We start from the raw sequence: 21,221 nt of genomic DNA, 5'->3' as shown, positions 1-21,221 counted from the left end.
GATTGATGTGTCAGTGAACCTCATTCTTACTTTGAAAGTTGACGTTGCTGCTAACCAGCAAGCCCCGGCCCTTCTGTGTTCCCCATCAGTTGGCTCGCTGACCAGATTATTATTGTGGTGCTCCTTGATGTCATTTAGCAGCTTCCTCAGAGAGGATCATGTCAATGGCGAGCTGGAGGGAGAGCTGGCTCATGTGTCGCTATGCCTAACCCACCAAGGCTGCAGACCAGAACAAGAGCTACCATCAGCACCTGCGTTCCAAGACTCTAAGTTGCATTTCATTTTAGTGGAGAGACAGATAATTATATTACTCGGTCATTCATTTGTTACAAAGTACTTAGCAAATAGAGTATTTGCAGAAGAGAAGTTCATAAACTCCTTTTGCAGTACATGTACCTACAAGAGTGGGCAGAGATGGTGTCCATGGAAGAATGGGGAGACTAGAATTTTGTCATAACAGGCTTTGATTGGGCGCCAGGGTGGCTTAGTGGTGAAGCCGGCGACCACATACATATGCCGCGTTACGGTGCGGGTGGCGCGGGTTCGAGTCCCAGCCCGTCGCCAATTTGCCCGCGTGTCTTCCCCTGTATCTTTCCCCCATTTCCTGTCTCTCTCCACTGCCCATAAAAGCTGCTGTGGCCAAAAATGCAAAAAAATAAATAACAGACTTTGATAACTGTAACACTGTTTGAATGTCAGGTTATCAATTTGTGCGTTAACCCTAAACTAAGACTTACAGTCATAAACTGTAACTGTATGACTGTAAGTCCATAGAGGAGATGAACTCAAAGATTGGGGGGGGGTCAGAGGGCTTTTCATGCTGCTCTTCTCCAAATAAATGTAATAGCAGAAAAAGCACAATATGTGGTTAGGTAAGAACACCATCCTCAAGTACAATATGTTACAACTGTAGATGCACATGTCTACATTACCCCACTGATTATACCTCTGTGATTGCTGTAATGTGTGTGTGTGTGAGGTTACAGCTACAGCGTGTCCTTTGTGAGCAGACACACTCGCATAAACATTCATACATAGACAATAAGAGCAGTAATATGAAATTCATAACCTACCATTAAAAGATAATGGGGGAACAAACTCACCCATGCAACATGAAACAAGCATGACCGGATAACAAAAGTGTTTCTCTCATGCTGCTCACCATCAGAGCTTTTTCCTCAGCAGAGTGGTGGTTCTGCTGTCCCTGAGGAGCATCCCTCAGACACATAATGCTCCTGGAGACACTCGACCTTTTTAAATCCCCCCCATCCTCCACCCCACCCCACCCCAAACATTCGCCGGGCTCTCATCGCATGGTGAAAAATGAATAAATAACAATAACAGGCACACTGCTCGCATAAAACAATTCTCTGCAGCCTGGAAGTGTTGCAGAGAGTACAAACAAGAAGCTTACAGGTAATTTCACCACATGCTCTCCTATTACCTGCTTTCCAAACACTGCAAATAAATTCCATCTGAAGATGTCATTTTCTGTTAAAAATAGTCTCTGTTTTTTGGGTCTGTAAACAAGTGAAACATCTGTCTGCTGCATTAGACAGTAACACTGTAATTAACAGAGTCAGGCCACTCATGCAGAGAGCACAGGTGACAGAATTTTTTAATTTTTTTACAGCACTCCAATCAAGTATTCTTGCAAGACTTATTTTACAAGTCAAACATTTGGAGTTTGTCTGGGAATAACTTTGAAGTCTTTATATTCCAACTTAATAAAAGAAACTAAGTGCCATTACCACCTTTCCTCAGTTAACTGCTTCTTTGCTGCAACTCTTTGACTTCAAACTTGCTTAAAATCATCTGGAATTCTTTCCTCTTTAATTGTATAATTTGAGTCTATATTTTTGCTTTAGCTGCATTTGAAAATTATAATGTAAGACTTAATTGGAAGATAGAATAACAGTTAAAAATAGACAAAACAAAGCAAAGCAGTTCATCTTATTTACATTTGGCAATCTGCTGGCTTTGTTTTAATCAAATCAAGGAGCCAAACAAGCAGTGACACATGACCGCTAATAACTATAGCAACAAAACTAGATACATCTAAGAGCACTGACATTCAGAAAACTCACTGGATGTAACAATAAAGTACCTTATTGTACCTTTAGTGGTGCACGGCTTGTCACTTTAAGATATTGCCATTGTTCTCTTGACAGGAGGTACTCAATTGTACAGCATGCAAACATTTTTGGAAATGTATGATTTAATGTGATGAAACACGTGTGTGTGTGTGTGTGTGTGTGTGTGTGTGTGTGTGTGTGTGTGTGTGTGTGTGTGTGTGTGTGTGTGTGTCAGAGCTGCAGGCCAGCAGCTGCTGCGACATGGTTAAGTGTGTGTGCTAACACCCTTGCTACCAATGCATATGCGTGCTTGTTTGTCTGTACTGCATGTATGTCAGTCCATGTTCCTTCTCCCATGGTGTTCGCCACGCTCTTAATGAAGTCCCATGGAAAATATGGAGGATAAGGAGGGGTGTGTGTATGCTGTGCTGTTTGTGCATATGTGTGTGCATTGGCCTTGTTTTTCCCCAGTCGCCTTCTGAGCTGTGGCCTTAATTGGGGGCTTGAGCATCCAATTAACGGCAGGCCAGCGCGGCCATTTGGTATGACAAACATGTGGTAGCCAAATATAATGTTTTCATCCCAATCTGTCCCCCTCCCTTGGCCTTCCCAACCAACACCCAGGAGAGCTTCTCTTAGCTCATGAGACTGCAGGGGTTAACAAGTTTCTGCCTGGCACCTCGTCCACTCCACTTCACACCTCACATCTTCACAGAGGTGAGTTTCTCTTCCAACCTGTGCCCTTTGTCAGCCATCCTGCATCTAGGTCACAAACACCCACCAAACAAGGAGAAGGTAGGGGGTGAGCAGTAAGGGATGCTAGTGAAGAAAGAGGACAGGCAGGGTATGGAGAACGGGTTGCTGGGGAGTCCCTTGGTCCCTACTTCATTAAAACCAAATAAAAACAGGGGGTCATTTATCTCTTTCCCTGCAAAGCCATAAACACAAATAGGTTCACTATGGCCCTCCAGTCCTCCCTCTCCCAGCCTGTGGGTATATATCACAGCAGATAAAGGCGGCCTGTGATGATAGCTTGTATTCAATTGGAATGTAAGTGAAATTTTAGATTGCTGATACGACCAGAGGGGTGCCAAGCTGGTGTGTGTGTGTGTGTGTGTGTGTGTGTGTGTGTGTGTGTGTGTGTGTGTGTGTGTGTGTGTGTGTGTGTGTGTGTGTGTGTGTGTGTGTGTGTGTTAGAGAGATTAACCTGTACCTTCTTTTCTTATTTCCTAGTCAGGGACAACATTAAATCACTGCTCCCCATCTGAATAATGAGCACTGCTGCTTTTCATTCTGCATTCAGGTGTGATGGGACGTACTGAGGCTTTCTGGCTTGTAATGTTGTAGATCAAGGCACACTGGGACAGACGAGTATTTGGTGTAAAAAAGATCATTTTAAGATGGACCCACGTTCACCTCAGGTTAGCAGTGAGTAGTGATACATATTGAGGCAGTGGTGGAAATGTGAGCCTTGTTTTGATTCCTTTTCTTTTTTTTTGGTTCCTATTCTGCTCATTTCCATTTCCATGTTTTTAAGCTTTACATTTTCATATTTAAGAATAAGTCCCTCAATTCATGCTCTGTGTAAAAAAAAGCTCCATTTTAATATAGTCATCACAGCATTATATTAGTGGACTATATACTGACTTTGCCATTTTGTACTGGTGTCCAAATGTACGCATGTTACTACACGCACTACTTTCTCATGAAAACTGGAGAAACTTTTAAACTGGAGTAAAAAAAAAAAAAGCATCAAATGTTTATTAATGTGATAAAATACATGATAAAATACATGATAAATGAGTAATCCAGGAAAGTTGAATGAGCCCATTATAATGACAGTATGATGATAGACAAACTTTTGGAGCCACCTCAAGTGGCCATTAGAGGAACTGCAGACTTTGCCACTTCCACACATTGGAAGTGGCTTCATTTATTAGCTCCTGAGGCTGAGGCAAAATATTAAGGCGCTTCATCATTGCACTTGTTGATAATTAGATTACAATTAGCCAGATAACCCTTATACAGTAAATAAATGACTGTGTTCATGGGGCAGGCAACCCCATTCTTACCCCCTTACCCTGATCCTCCACCATGAAGCAATATCTCCAAACAGAACAAGAAGAGGCAGGAAACTGACAGTGAAAAATCATCATTAAACTGTAGATATTACCTCTTGGTTGGGGCACAGGAGGAGGGAGAGGAAGTGAAGAGGAGGAAGGAAACAAAGATTCTTTTTGTGGCATTTGAGCTAACAAAGTCCCTAAACTCCACTGCAACTATCAGCCACTGGAGAATAGTGCCACTGATATTTGGAATAACTGTCTTACTCAGGCACTGCGTTAGCAGTGTGTTGGCATTGGATGCAAAAAAGTGACTCTACTATGGCTGAGTGAAGTTTTTACTTTGTGCAAAGTTAACTGAACCTCATTATTATTATATTATTATATTATATATATTATTATATGATTATTATTGTATTATAAGGAAATAAAAACTTGTTTGGTATTTAGTGCTTTATCAGCTTAAATTCTAGTGAATATATTCAGCCTTAATATCAGTTATGTAGACTCCAAGCAGAGAAAAGATCAGTTCTAATGATGCAGCATGGAGAAAACAATCACTTAGAAATAAGTCCCAATAATTTCTATTATGAGCACAAGTAAATTTTGCATACTGGCTGTGATCAGTTGACCTGTGCTGCTGCTCTTTATGGATTTAACCAACTGGATTCAACAAGATAGCAGATGTTACAATATATGAGCTATTATGACTGATTTCAACCCCTAGAATGTATAAAGTTAGTATAAAGGTGGAATTCAGTGAGTGAATCATCGGCTTAAATTTAAATGGATTACACTGACTATGAACACCACAGCTGCTCTGCACGGGTCCAACATAGAGCATTACTGTAAATTTCACCACAGTACTGCAACCTAACCAGAGTATTCTGCAAACTGCTTTACATCATTCTTCTGGGAAATACAGTAACTGAACCTTTAGCGGGCAGTTTGTGTGTTTGGTGATATTTGTCGAGCTGTTAGAAACGTTGCATTTAAAATTACCTGCCATGTATAGAGAGTGAAGGTGAAAACATACTTAAGTAAAATACAGATATCTTAAAATTCTTCTTAAATACAGTAACAAAGTATTTGTAATTTGTTACTTCCCACGTCTGCTGCTCAATTTTAAATTTATTAAATTATGTATTCAAAAACTCAATATTTTAGGTTATCTCAGCTTTGTTTTAAAATATCCCAGCATAAATAGCTATCCCAAGTCTCCTGAGCATTAACATGTTTAGCAGATTGCATTTATAAAATCAGCTTTGTTGCTAATATCGCTCACTCAACTTTCAAATACATTTTAGAAAACAAATTTGAAATTTGTTTGTTTGTTTGTGTGCTGTGTACGGTGTTGTGACCAGAGTTATGAAATTTTATTACTCTTGCAATCAATTAACATTGCAAATTGTCTTTAATAATTTGTTAAAAATGAAGACTCAGACAAATGATCAGAAAACACTTCCATGTGTAACTTTTGAGGACAAATAAGAGATTTGACTGTTATTTATTTATTTATTTTTGTGGTTGAGTGGTTAAAAAAATATCAAAGCAGGAAGAAAATAGGGGAGAAATAAGGAGAGTGTTGCAGTTTTAAAAAGAGCTGTAATAATATATACATTATGTCAAATTTACATGAGATCAGTCCCACTCATCAATGTTTTTCAACTTTATGGTAATTGATAGGTAACAATTATGACACAATACAGTACTTACCATTGACCATAGCCAGCTCTAAATTTGGACATGTGGTTTGGGTCTAATTAGTGAGGATGGCTCGCTTTCCTCTGTTGCAGCCCCATGCTGAGATTTTGGCTGATGAGACGGCTGGATTTTTATATGAGCTATTATTCCAATCCATTTTCCTCCTTATCGGCTGTCTGGAGCAGCAGAGGAGCACAGGTTAGCTGGAGGGAGGCCTGCTGCTTCTTATCTTCTGAGCGCCTCCGACGCAGAGTGCAGGGCAAACACAAGCACTTGTTAAATGGCCTGATGAGATGCACTTGTAGCTGGTTTTATTGTACATGCTTCCCTTACATCGCAGTGAAACTGTCCTTAAAGTCCTCACCCACATGCATGCAAACATGTACGTCCACAAACAGAACTAAGTGTTACATTTCCCATGATAGTTAGACACCGTGTATTAAAAGTTGACTGCAGCTGTATTTAGTAAAACCAATTTCCCATTGAATCCAGTTGTATATTTCTATCATTAAAGTTATAACATACAGTGCTGTGAAAAAGTATTTGCCCCCTTCCTGATTTCTTTTTTCATATTTGTCACACTTAAATGTTTCAGATCATCAAACAAATCTTAATAAAAAATGTAGTTTTATTAAGGGGATTAAGAGGAAAAAGCTATCCAAACCGACCTGACCCGATGTGAAAAAGTAATTGGTTAAATATGAATAAATGTGATTAATTTTTTTTCTTTGGAAAGTTAAATTTCAGTAGCCACACCCAGGCTTGGTTAATGCCAGACCTGCTGAATCAAGAAATCACTTAAATAAAACCTGTCTGACAAAGTGAAGCAGGCTCAAAGACCTCAAAAAGCAGCACGTCATGATCTAAACTCAAGAAGAGATGAGAAGCAAAGTCACTGACACTGATCAGTCTGGAAAGGGTTGCAAATCTAAGGCTTTGGGACTCCAGCGAACCACAGAAAGGGCCACAATCTACAAGTGATAAAACTTTTATCATTTGCCAGAGGTGGCACTTGTTCGTAAGTCGTATTGTGTGATTGACCAAAGTGCAGGTTTTGGAAATTTAACTGAGTGACCCTTAACACAGCAGATGGAACAATACCTGCTCGTTTTAATGTGTAAGAAAATACAGGCAAGCAAGTTCTTCTATTTGCACGGTGTGCCCATTTTAATTTTGAAATCAGTGCCCAAATGTTTTCTGTGGCTGCTTAGCTAAGTCAGTTTTCTTTATTACATTTTTTATTTCATAAAACCCATGCTGACTTTACCGCAGTTCTTCGTGTACTTCCTATTTATGTTCAGACTGTCCTGCATTAATTGTTATTTGATGAGTTTTTAAAGAAAAACACCCAATCACTTGTGCGGTATGTGTGACTCACTGTGTCCTGTGTTGTTTCCATACATCACTGTGCCTTCAGCCTGCGCTCTCAGACAGTTAAACAGGAATTTTAAAGATGGATATATTTCTGAATGGCCCTTTTCCTAACCCTTTCCAGCTGCTTATGACCTCTGCCACACTGTGCACCCTGATGATTGAATCTAATCTGGACTTGATTCCCACCTTTGCCTCAAACCCTGAAACCTTTGCATGCCACTCACCGTGTATGTAAGTGGGTTAGTGTGGCACAAGGGCTACCTGCTTCCATCAGGCTGCAAAGGGTCAGCTGGGGCACAGGTCTTAGGGAATGTCCTTTTTTGAATGACATCCATATTTTCTCCACCGTGGGAGATGGAGGAAAAGGGGAGGGTATTGAGAGGGGGTTAAAGGAGGGAGCAAAAAAGCACTCCTTTGGATTTGAACTCCAACTTGACTTCTGACCTCACTCTCCCTGGCTCAGATATCAAAACACAGAGCCATCTGCCTCTTACTGCAGGGCGAGTGGGGAGCGTGGGGTTAATATCATGCACTTAGGGAGCAGAATACAGACTGCAATTATCTTCTATTCTCAAACAGAATCCTATTATTTGATCCTGGAGTCACGACAGATGGAAAGGGCCCAGTCACATCCTCCTTCCCTCTCCCTCCCTCTTTCTCTCTCTCTCTGTTTCCCCATTCCTGTGCAAAGCCAATCTGGAGGGCAGAGTGAGAGAGAGGCTGAGAACATAATGGTGAGAGAGGGCAAGGAAGGGGCAAGAGGAGGATGAGAGAGGGCGCGGGGTGAGGCAAGGTTGCAGGGTTGTGGCAGAGAAAAGGAGGTGGAAGAAGGAAACCTGAGCCTAGGGACCGCTTTCCTCCACCTCCTCTTTCATCTGTCTGTCCATCACAATGGGCAAAGAGTGCATTTGAAGGCGATAGATAAAGCCGTGTAGTTTGCAGGGAGAGGAGGAGGAGGAGGAGTAAACGGAGTAATGTGGGACAGCTGGTGGAGCGGGACGGATTCAGTTTCTCATCTAAGGTGTAGAACCTCTCCTGATGTTGTAGGGGAAGGAATAATTCATAATTTTGTGAGTTCGTTCTCTGAGACTGATAATTACGATACACCCTGTAAAGATTTTTCTTTTCTTTTCTGTTGTTTACCATATAATTAATGTGGCTTTTAATAGCATCTTTCTTATTATCTGAACAGCTATGTAGGAAGAATTTGTCAGCAGGGTAACCGTTATCAGCAGGTGGTTAACATGCTTATGGATTACTCCAACTTACAAGGAAGCAAAAACATAGTGTAATAAATATAACCCAAACTTCTTGTTATAACTGTCCGTGACAGTTCATAGAGTCATGCTGTGCTGTTGGGTCAGGACATGTTTAGCCTACGTTAGCATAAGGATATAAAAGCTAAGGTGCAATCAGAAGCCAAGCTTTGTCCAAGGTGATAATGTAATTCAGTTTTATTTAAATAGTACCAAATCACAACAGTCGCCTCACTGCGCTTTATATTGCAAGGTAAATACCATACGATAATTACAGAGAAAACCCAATCCCAAGCAAAGTGACCGCCTATGAGTAAGCATTTGGCAACAGTGGGAAGGAAAAACTCCCATTTAACAGGAAGAAACCTCTGGCAGAAGCAGGGGTTACATGCTATGCACATATTTGCAACAAGAAAGGTGTAAAAACATTCTTGGTTAATTTTTGGAAAGTTTAGGACTGTGCTGCCATAACCCAGTGTATCACACTCCACATGAGCAGCAACTTTAATAAAACAGCTTTAATTACCAGGATGGAAACAGAGACGTGAGAGAATTTAAGGGAGTTATTAGGCCACCGTGTACAACCAGATCAACTTCAGTGCTCCTTTGCAATTGTTCTCCAAGTCTCTTGAAACTGTTGTACCATTTAGTGATTTGCTGATGGATTTAGACAATGCTGTGCAATGTGTCTAAATGTCAGTATTCAAATGGGTTGTAGTCTGGTGACTGAAGAGGCCATAACATATGACTTCCATGTTCATCCTCAAACCAGTGAGCCCTCATATCCTCATAGCTCTCGTATATGGATGGGGCATTGCCATTCTGGAAGACACCACACCCATCAGGATAGAACTGCTTCATCGTAGAACAACTTTACTGCCACAAACACACATAACAGACACTACATCCCCTCACTGTAGGATTCAAACCTTGAGGTTGTTCCTTTAGTTTGTCATCCCTCTCCACATAATGTAAAAAAGACAGCTGAAGGTTGTCGGCAGGTTTACTTTTGAACTTTGGAAGATATTGAACTTTGCAAAACTAGGTTAACCATATCTTGACTATGAGAAATGCTGAATAATTTATAGGTTTATAAAGTTTTTGTTAAATGTATTTTTTGGAGTGCTGGAACCATCTATAATTATTCCAATGGCAGATTTCCGGATTCCTACCTTTAATATGTCAACTGAAATAATTTTAAATTATTTAGTTTCAGTGCACAAACATTTTTGAATGTCAAACAAACTGCCATAAATGCCCAGATATATGTGTGTGTGTGTGTGTGTGTGTGTGTGTGTGTGTGTGTGTGTGTGTGTGTGTGTGTGTGTGTGTGTGTGTGTGTGTGTGTGTGTGTGTGTGTGTGTGTGTGTGTGTGTTAAGATAAATAAATCATGAATATCAGGCCTGCATCTCAAACACAGATCATGATATGCATACATTTGCAGGAGAAAAGATTGAGGTTAAAAGATTCATTAAGTGTATTCCCCAAATCCACTGCCTCCATGTACGAGCACACTCAGACACACACACAGAGTGAGGGCTGTGAGTAGGCATGTTTTCCAGGCAGACATCTGAAAGTGGATCCTCAGAGCTGAATTTCCATGTAGTATCGGGCCCAGGAGAGCTGGTTTACAGGGCAAAGAACCAGACTCGCTCATTTAATTACTGCCTATCAGTGGCATCAGAGTGTGTAGCTACCAGTTTAAATGGAAAGTGGGATGAAGCAGGCGCTGGCATCAAGGGCACAGAGCGAGCACAGAGAGCTGCTGTAACAGTTTCATGCAGAGATTTAAAAGTTTCCTCTCTGTTAACTGTTGTTTATCTCAGAGCCCACCATGCAAATGTGAAATATGCAGTGATTTAAGAAATAAGGCAACATTCACTCTGATGTCTTCTTATGATAACACATTTTAATGCTGGGTTATGCTCTCATAAGTAGAATATGAAAAAATATGAATCAAATATAATTGAGACCAGTTATTAGTTCTGTTTCTTTCTCTCTCTCTCAAAAAAAAAAAAAACATAATGTGATGTTTAATATATTCCCCGGGGAGTGAAGTCTAGCTTCAAGCTTTCCACTCACTATATTCCAAATATAAATAAAACTATAATTTTCATAATTGAGGATGTAAAATACTTGGAACAAGCATAGAAACAAGTAGCTGTTGGTGATGTAAAATGTTGCACATATATATCACTGCACCGCTCTGTACTGATGAAACCTCACAGTTGGAATCAGTCAATCCTCTCCAGGTCAGGACACCAAAAAAAGCCCAAGGAAAGCACACTGACTGGTTCAGTGCACAGTTAAAACTCTCCTCTTCCCTTTTCTCTTTTATTTCAATAATATTTTCTGTCTTTATGATTACCTTCTATTTTATTTCCCTTAGGTGCTCACAGTTGCCCTTAGCACCACCCTACCTTGCATGTTTAGTCATATTTTGAAGGAAAAAAAATTAACAGACTGAACATAGAATAAGACCATAGAGGTATTTATTTTGTTACAGTATTTGTTTCATCTATTGGGTTCTGAATTCAGTTGGGACTATTAGGACACATCCCCACCAGTTTCCAGTAATTATTTAACTATCCTTAGCAATAATCTTAGTTTGTGCTGTTGGTGCCTTTTACAGCACAAACTAAGAAACTGAGAAATCTTTCATAATGTTCATATTGTTCAGTACTATGAACAAGTAAACAGTTAATTCCACTCTTGAATCATCACTCCTGTTTAAAGCCATATTAGAAACATGTCATGTCTGAGTACAAAAAGAAAGTCGGGATCTGTTCCACAGCTGACCGCAACTCTGATGTTGCTGAACCCAAAGTGTTACACCACAAAGTTGTTCTGTGGCCCCAGTGTGGGACATTGCCTGAGGCTCCCCACTGGCCCTCACTGTTCATTGAATGAGCATGACTTCCCCACAGACCACTGACAAGCTCCTTTATCTCATCTGAAGCAATCCTCCTCCCAGCTACCAGAGCCTAGCCCTGGTCAGAGAGAGCACTGCCTGGGGCCTGTTTACCAGCCGGACCCCCGTCCCCACTTCCAGACATCCAGGTTAACGGAACGCGCTCCCCCAGGATTCACCGCACACACCGTGACACACAGAATGTCTGCGAGTGCAAAGTGTCAGAGGAGAGTCAGAAAGCAGCTATATGAAGCCCCGGTGAAGCGAGGTATCTGAACATAAATATAGATCAAAGGGATATTTTAACCCTTGTGGTTTTGTTGGTTAAGCTTGTGTTGCATGTCTCAGCACACGTCGTTCTGAGGAAATCAGAATGGCTGAAATTTATGTGAATATTAACCAACTCTTCATTGAAGAGCCCCACCAGCAACCCGAACAGCTCTCAAATGAGTCGCTGTGGCAGACATGTGGCATGCTAACTCTACCTGGCACAGTTTGCAGGTAATGTTCGCATGAGTTATGCTTTCATATATTTTGTGAAGAAGCCCCACAGAGGATTATTTTGGTCTTTGGCTTTGCATGTTTGTCCCGTTTGAAGAGTAGCATATAATCTCATCACACCACACGTATGCTTTAAAGCTCCAAAGATATCTTTGTTGTTTGTTGTGGATGACAAGCAGCATCCAGATGCACCACCACCACCATCTACCAGGCACCAGTAAAAGCAAAGGAGAATGTAATGTAATGCTATTTAATAACCATCCCTATTACAATTATGAAAATTTTTCTTAAAGATGCCCAACCCTCGTGTGAATCTAAATATAATTGAACCTTTGATTTGATTGCACTGTAATCGTACATTTTGATATTCACTTAAAGGTGAAGCAGGCAGTCAGACAGCTTCCCTGATTGACCCTCTAATAGACAGCCCGAGGTGCAAATTGCTTAATAAATATGTCCACATAGGTTTATTTCTTCTTAATGGCACTCCCGGCATGGGACCCATTAGTCGCTGTGACCCAATTTAAGAGCCATTCCTCACACAGCCAAATCAGGAAAGGAAATGTCTCTGCTGCCAGTATGATTTTAGCATGCTGTCAAATATGGCAGCACAAAGTGATCAGACCACAGAGGGCGGGTCAGGACTGGGCTGTTGAGGTCTGTAACAGGTTAACAGGGTGAGATTAAATCAACATACAGTATAAAGTTCTTTTAGAGGACATGTTAGTAAATTAAAATAGAATCCAATCAAGCAAATGCAGGACGCACTGGATTAAGTTCAACTCAACCAAGGCCTGCAAGACACCACAAAGGCCCCCAAAAAGCTATATCCATGTGCATGTTCTTCCTGTGTGGGTTTCCTCTGACTGTGGATGATGTGGATGAAAGTCTAAAGTACTTTGAGTGGTCAGTATATGTATATCTATAATATAAATGCCACATATAAAAGTCATTGCATTCCATTCCACAAGTAGAAGGCCCTGACACCAGACCTCCCCCTGCCCCCACCCAGTGCTTAAATGAAGCCCATGTTCATGCATAGATGTGGACGACCCCAGCACAGAACAGAACGGGTATCAAAGAGAGCAGCTATGACAAAAACATCATCAAATGAGGAGCTGAGGTGGAGGTGGGTTGCTGAGAATCTTGCATGTGTGTGGTGACTGTGGTGGGCAGGCCAACTGTGAAGACAGGTGAGTTCAGCCACCAGTTTGTATGGGCTGTTGTTTCGCTCATTATCCAAAGCCCACGGCTATACTGTTTGTTTATTTGTTTGTTTGCTTTCAAACTGTGAAAGAAAGAAATGTTAAAGCTACAAGAATTTCCACAGGTGCGGTGTCCTGTGTGGCATCTGGCTCCACGGGTAGTGCATGTTTCTGTGTGTGCGGTTAGGACTGAGCGCTGATGAACATGTCTTCTTGATGACCGCTAAGCTAAGAGAACACCACCGCCAGCAAGAAATCAATTTGGACCGCGGTCAGCCCACTCTGGCACCCTTCCTCTCTTGGAAGTGTGTCACCCTGAGGATCTGAAAAGAAATCTTCTTCCATCATGACATTAGCGAACACACAGCACACACACACACACACACACACACACACACACACGTGTGGCAGCAACAGTGAGAGCTGAACGAAACTCCTCTCTCTTTTCCCTAAGTCTCAATTTTTCCGTGCTGCTGCTGCTGCTGCTTATCCTCCTTCTCCTGAAAAAGAAAAGATGAAATTAAATGCGTGTGTACATTTTATCATGTCTGCTATCGCTTTTTGAAAATTGCAGGTAGCGGAGTGTTTAACATTCTCTTGTCAAGCGTCCTCCTGCTGGGACAATAAATGCCTGTCCAGTTTTGCTCACAGCGGCGGCTGCAGATTACAAACAGCAGGAGCACACCGGAGTCTGAACACAATACCGATAAGGATGCCTGTCTTAGTGCCGCCGCTTTGCCTGGCTTCTCCTCACGCCAGGAACCCGCTGCTTTCTAATATTTACACACAACTAGAATGGCAAATGTACCGTAACTTCACCCACACACTCCCCACACCTGGAACCTGTGTGCATATTTTTTTGTTGTTGTTGTTGTTGTGTTTTTGTCTTTTGGGAGAGGTGATTCTGTTGTTTTGATAAAAAAAAAAAGGGGGGGGGGGGCTAAATTGCAGTACAAACAGTGAAATTTCATCGCATCTTTTCATACAGGAGTTTAAGGGGGAGGTAGGTGTGAAAGATTGCAACTGTTGGAAAGTTTTTATCGTACACTTTGGGGGGAAAGGTGGGTGAAATAGAATCTGTGCGCTACTTTTTTTTTTCTTTTTCCCAGGTGAGAGTGGAGGGTGAAATGCAGATTTGCTGTCAAAGCTGTGACAATTGAAGAGCCAGGGAACGCTGAGAGGAGATACAGGAGGCCACTGACACAGCAGATTATTCACAAGAGCAAGACAAAAAAGTCCACATGATTTACTTTAAAAGACAATAAAAAGAAAATGACTTTTCTTTTTTCTTTTTACTGTTTTATATCTAATTCTGTGTCCTAACAGGCGTCGGAATGTTAAAAATGCATGAATTCTTTCTCTAATATCCCATAAAATAGCCTGATTTGGTGAACAGCTCACAGTCTTGTTTTTTAACAGTCTGACACTTTATTTCTCCCTCAAACTCAAATCATTTGCCGGCAGCACAACACGCTGATGACAATGCTGAGATCTCATCGTGGTAACGTGCTGATGTTTGGTGCCTGCTTGACCGTTTCACTGCTGTGCACACACACACGTTTGTGGCTGAAAAATGAAGACAACATAGAGCAAAACTGCAGTTCCTCTAATGGCCACTGCACTCTAAAAGTGACATCACAATGTCCATCTTTTAGACACAGTGTGTGGACTGATTATAATAAACCAGCCTGCTAAGGCACTTTGAGTCATTCCTGATGCTATCCTTTTGTGTGTGTGTGTGTGTGTGTGTGTGTGTGTGTGTGTGTGTGTGTGTGTGTGTGTGTGTGTGTGTGTGTGTGTGTGTGTGTGTGTTATATGTTTGACCACATGGAGACAAAGCTTCAGAACAATAACACACACGTGACATATTATGGCTGTAAAGTTGTTATGCTGCACATATTAGGAAACAGTTCTGTGTTTACTCATCCAGCACAGAAAGAGAAATTCAAGAGCCGTGTCTCTAAACCGAAAAATAAAATTGGTAAGAGGATTTATGGGCTGACAGAACGGGTTAGTGATGAGTCTGTTGCACTGATCCAATTACAGACACCTTCTACATCCAACAGCTAAGTGGTCCATTGTTTAAATAAAAACTAGTTCAATTTTAAAAAGCTGCTTCCCAGCAGTGAGAATTTCAGAGGAATTCAGCATTTCTGACCAAAAGCAAAGAACTGTGGAACTTCTGAACAAATCACTGATATGAGCTGAGCTCTGGAGGTGTACACACGCACACACACACATGCACACATGCACACAAACAAACAAGCAACCAAATAAAAAGGGGAATACCAGTTTGATGACTGCTGAGCTGGACGGCAACATAAAACACCCCAGCAGATGTTCAGGCTACACAGCACTCACTGAATGACAGAGAAAATCCAAACTGCAGCTCGGAGTTTTCAGCATTTCCTCCAGACGCCTCCACCTTCTCTGATGCACGCGGCGTTTCTAGAACTTGAAGCTTTAGTAATTCTGACTCTCAGGTGATTTACACTCATCATTTTAGGGATTGTCAAACCTGACTGTACTTTTTTAAACGACGTACAGCCTTAACTGAGAACACCTGGAAGTATTTTGAATGTAAATGACACATTATGACTAAATTATTTGGTGTGTTCGAGAATACTGAAGGACTGATGAAAGAATAACTACGTTGGTGTATGAATACACTAAGGCTTTTTTCTGCCTAACACAAACTGCTGAGTCTTTTTAGGGAAATATTTGATTCAATTCATTTTTAGAGCACTAATTCACAACAACAGTCACCTCTAGGTACTTTATATCGTAGGGTAAAGACCCTACAATGCTAGAAAGAAAACACCAACAATCAGACTTGGAGACAGTGTGAAGAAAAAACTCAGTTTTAACAGCAAGAAACCTCCAGCACAACCAGGCTCAAGGAGGGGCAGCCTCCCTGAGCCTGGCTGGAGGAGAAAGAGACGAGAACAGAGGGAAACAGGACAAAAGGCAAACTGTGGGAGAGAATAACTGCAAATGATTAAATGCAGTAGTGGTGTATAAACACACAGAAAGTGAAAGGAGATGAGTGTCGATGAAACGCTGAAGCAGCCCCAAACCATCACACCACCACCACCACCTTTGACTGTTCTTTTTATGAAAAGCTGTGTTAGTTTAAACCAGATATAACGGGACTCAAACCTTCCAGAAAGTTCAGCTTTTATCTCGTCAGTCCACTGAATATTGTCCCAAAAGTTTTTTTTTTTTTTTTTTTGGCAAATGTGAGATGTGAGAATTGTAATTCGTTTTCACATAGGGCCAGGTGACCTTTTCCCCTTCATAAATGTAATCATCATTTTAAAACTGCATTTTGTATTTACTTAGGTTATAGTTGTCTAATATTAAAATTTGTTTGATGATCTTTGTTTCAAGATTTAAACAAGTCAGTAGGGCATTAAACCATCAACTGTGTAATCTTTGGTCTTGGGAGAGATTTTAAGTGATTTTCAGAGAAAAGGGTAACAGGAGCCATCCCCTCTGTACTGCATGTGTCCAGTTTTGCTCTCATGGACAAAACATCAGAGAAGGAATGCAGATTCTTTTAAAAAGGCAGATTTAAATCTGCATATTTAAACGAGCTTCAACTCATTTCTCGTGTCTATCTACTGCAGGATGAATGGCACGCATGGAAACTTTCCAAGTCCACTTTTGCTAGATGCTTTTTGAACTGTGCCTTAGCTGTACCTTCCACCTTGCTTTCAGTGCTCTGGATTCTCTGCCACCCCACCCCACCAAAACACTGACAATTGTCACAAACACAGGAAACCCACCGGCTGGGGAAACTGTTATTGAGTTACTGGCATGTGAGCCTGGGGAGGGTTGGCATCCATATCGTGAGAGCAGTGGTTAGGCTACTGCTGCGAAGCTTTCACGCTCTGCCGGCTCGCCGATCAGAGGCCGAAAACAGCAAACACACAGGCAGCAACTGCCTGCCAGGCTGGCCACTGGATAACACAGCCACACTAGAACACGACCAGTTGGGATCAAATTGTGCACATCTCTGCCAGCAGAAAAGATGGTAGCCTTGTGTTTAAGTGCTGTCCCCTCTCCCCCCTTCCATCTTTTTGACTCTGCCCCCACCCACCTACACCCATTTGTCATCATTATGTGCTACTGCCCCCTAATGTGGGCCCACAGTTGTGGCACCCCCAAGGTCAATGTCTGAGAGGGGGGTGGGGTTGTGCTGGAGGAAAGGCGGTGCAGAGGAGAGCCAGGTAGGGGGCCTCTTTACTTCTGAAGTGGCTATAACAATTGGTGGCAAGCCAACGGCCACCACAGGGGCCCCCGAGGGCCCTCACAACACTGACATTAGCGGAGATGACTTCCTCCATGGGAAGGGAAGGGAGAAGAGGAGGGAGGGGAGCCTGTTGGGAGTTAATGAGAGGTGTGTGTGGGGTGGGTGGATCCCGTAGGGGATGGCCTGTGAGCTTGAGGATATGGATGGATGTAAGGAAAATGGACAGCTTGTCAGCAGCTTCTCATGTGTAAAATGTTCTGCACACTCACTTTTGATGGAAATGAAAAAAATGTGAGATTTGCGCAGCAGGACAGACAGACAGGGAGACAAAGAGCACATTTGACCACATCTAATCATTAGACATGATTATTTTCTCACTGCCTTCTAAACATGTAGAGCAGAGCGCAGCAGTGGTGCTGCTGTGTGGTATTCCCTCACGAGGTTTCAGAAAGTCAAATGTGACATTTTCGTTTCTGCTGCTGAAGTATCAAAATGTTTTCTGATGGTTGGTCAGGACGGCCATTCTCACCAAAGAAAATGAAAATATCTGGGTATGATGTTCAGTCTCACATGCAGCCCTGTACACTAACACAGGAGTAAAAAAGTTTAGAATCAAAATTTACAGAAAAACATCCATGATATTACTGGATCATAATTATTGATTAATCAATGTGCATATCACAGCTAAAAATTATTTAATTACTTTTATATTACTGGGTAGTGTTCTGCCCTCAGCCGGGGGGTAACCTAGACATGAGGTGCGACTCCCCACTCCTCCTAAGATAGTGAGCAGCAGTGTATTCACTTCAGAGGTGAGCAATGCCCAAACAAGTTTCTAATGGTCTCCAATCCTCCCTAACAAAAGTAAACGATAACTCTCTGATCGATCCTCCTAACCAATGAAGAGGATTTCAACAAAAAAGGGACAGGGGCGAGGCTGCTGTCCATCCAGTCACCTAAACACCACATAGTCATTCCTGTTATACTTTGTTAAAGTGTGATTTAAATCTACCGGCAGGGTGTGTGCGCATAGTTGGTGCATTGTACGTGTAAGGCCTCTGTATGGTCACAAGAAACTGGCAGAGACCTGGATGCCCATATGGAGCCTCACACTCCCTGATGAAGACATTTCTGCTACTTGGGCCTAATCATACTCTAGCATACTCGCACACACAGAAAACTCCTACATGCCTTTGACAGTAGGCGCTGGTAGATGGGTGGCTCCCTTGTCACTGCTATGCAAGTCTCACAAAGTGGCAAAGAAACCATGATGGAGGTCATCGCTGCTGCAGGCCTTTTTTTTTTTTTTTTTTTTTTAGGAAGCTAAATTCAGTAGTTTACTTTATTGTAAATGATTGCTCAGTCATGAAGATCACCATCAGTCACCATTCGTCTAGAACAATGAGTGAGCGTTTTTTTTTTTTTTTTGGAGTATTTGGAAATCCCAAAGGGATGGTTAACTTTCTCTTCCAGCTGTGTCATCTTGAGGTACTTTCAGAACAAGGTCAGGACCTCACAGCATAGAGACCCACTAAGCTGTGGGTTGCCTTTACTGTCCATCATCAACAGGCACATGACAAACCTTTTTTTTTTTTAACCCCCAACTTAAAGGTAACAGGATCATAACAAAACCATCTATGGACTTGCATTCTCGTGACAACTCACAGGATTTCTTTTAGTTCTTAATCCACTTGTCATTAAGTTCCTCAAATGTGGCATTAAAAAAAAAAGGCATTCCAACTGGAGTTTTATTTCATACTTTGGGCAAGAAGTATGAATTAAAACAAAAGCAGGTCAGTTTCATTACTTCTTTATTCTTAGAATCAATTCTTGCAATTAAACATGAGCATGTATCAGCACAGTGTAACCGACCAAAGTATATAAAACATAAAGGACTTTTTATAAAGAAGAAATACTGGAGGGAAGAATGAGTGTAGAAACAAGTGGATGTTTAGGAGCTGGTTTTCTTGGGTCTGCCTCTGGATTTCTGGGCGAGTCCAGGTGACGTCTGGGTGCCCATTTCCACCAATCTGAATTTGGGGTCAGCTCCTTTTCCAGTGCTGGGTACCTTCCTCGACCTAGGAGCCTTTTTGGGACTCTTCTTCGCTCCGTTCACTTCTGCAGAGGAAGATGTACCAGGGTTAAAAGCATGTCTGGGAATCTTTAAACCCTAAGCTACATTAAGGGATACCTCAGTCCAAAAACTGATATGTTCTGAAGAGGAAACCTACCCTTCTTCTTTGTGACTTTCTTTTTCTTGATGGGACTTGCATCAGTCTCAGTCTCCTCGACTTCATCTTCTGCCATCTTTCTTTTGGTCTTCTTCTAGAGAGAGTAAGACACAAAGAATATGAAGAGCGGTACGAATCAGTTTGTTGATCTCGACTGCAAGGTGAGAAGCATGGACATTACTTTAAAGCTGGAACTCCACCTTGAGTTCTGTATCTTTTGTTTTTCCTTCAGAACATATTAAACGAAGGACAATTCTGTGCCTGAAATAAACAAGAATATCCAATCCAAACTGCCCCATGGCATCATTTCAGCACAGTGTCAGAGAACTTCAGGATCTGAGCTTAAGTTCTCATTCAGAACACACAGAGCCCTTTTAAACTACTTCAGTGGGTGAGATAACAGACAGACATCGCACTGCCTGCAAGTTATCCATCAAAATCTGAGATAATCTGACACGTTTAACAAGCGAATGAATGAATGAAAGAAAAAGAGTCAGTTGAAATGGCATGACTGAATGGCTGATCACTAAACTGTATTAAGTTCGCATTGCTGTTATGTGACCACAACTGCTGCAAACTGTACACCACCATAAACATTTAAGATTGTTCAACTGAATTCTTCTTTTACAGGATATGAAGATGGTCCTGAGACTTCTATGAAGAAATGGGGTTTGTTGGCAAACCCTGTTCAGCATTGAATCAAGTGATAATGACAAAGTGAGTCTAGAGTTGTTGTCTAAACGTGGGTGTCTAAATTACACAAAGTTTATCCACTGCTCGTTTCTGTCAATTATCACAAATTAAAATGATATGTTTTAGAAACTTTTCACAAACTATTTCTAAATTGCATTTTGTGTGTGTGAATGCCATTTCCCCAATTTATTACAGGGACAAAACACCACCAAAAAAAAAAAAAAAAGAAAAAAGTACAGGCACAAAGAAGCCAGGAATGCAAAGGCTTGTGCACACTGACAATTCAGTGTCAGGCAATTCAGACTTTAGAAAATGGGTATTTTCTGAAATACCCACTCTGAGTAATACTGCAATACATGCAGTAGTTTCTGAGTGTTTGTTTCTTCTCTAGCCTCAGTAAATAAGCACTGGAGATGAGGAACCAAAAGTTGATGGAGTAATCAATGACTTTAAGGAGCAGCATGCGAATTAATTTCAACACAGAATATTGTTTTCTTTGAAGATGCATTGTCCTGCTAGAGTTCTTGCTTGTCTTCTATTTTCCATTTACCTATTTGGTGTCACCAGAATTGACTGAGCAGCTAATTCTTCAACTTAAATGCCACCCCAAAGGGAGGAGGCTGAAAGTGATAGCTTTGACAAACTATTTTCACCCACTTTAGATTATTTGTTGTTTACTGCATCTCCTACAAAGCTGTACAAATTTATGGGGCTCCAAAAATATATGGTACTAGATCTGAGGTATTAGCTGACTGAAACCATAACTGAAATCAACAAACAGAAATCTGCCATTTAGTTCTCTTTACATTGGCAGGATTGCATGAATTGATGCTTACTGGTAGGTACAAATTGAAATTATTTGCATATAATAACCCAATTAATGACATGTGCATTGTGTATGTGTACCATCACAGACTGGGTGGATCATTGAAGTCTCCATGCACTGACAAGC

At 41.4% G+C, this 21,221-nt stretch overlaps 1 protein-coding gene across 1 annotated transcript in view; it reads right to left on the bottom strand.

The window, feature by feature from the left end:
• Positions 1–19,154: 19,154 nt before the first annotated feature.
• The window catches only part of vrk1 (VRK serine/threonine kinase 1), a 28,069-nt gene continuing 26,002 nt past the window's right edge, over positions 19,155–21,221 (bottom strand). The window contains exons 12-13 of the mRNA XM_030719216.1: positions 19,577–19,670; positions 19,155–19,463 (exon numbers count right to left, since the gene is read on the bottom strand). Of these exons, the coding sequence (XP_030575076.1) occupies positions 19,297–19,463; positions 19,577–19,670 (261 nt within the window). The 3' untranslated portion in view covers positions 19,155–19,296. The remainder of the gene's footprint in view (positions 19,464–19,576; positions 19,671–21,221) is intronic.

Source organism: Archocentrus centrarchus, chromosome 22 (genome assembly GCF_007364275.1).
Source record: "Archocentrus centrarchus isolate MPI-CPG fArcCen1 chromosome 22, fArcCen1, whole genome shotgun sequence".
Classification (NCBI taxonomy): Eukaryota; Metazoa; Chordata; class Actinopteri; order Cichliformes; family Cichlidae; genus Archocentrus; species Archocentrus centrarchus.
This window is presented reverse-complemented; position numbering and strand designations above follow the sequence as displayed.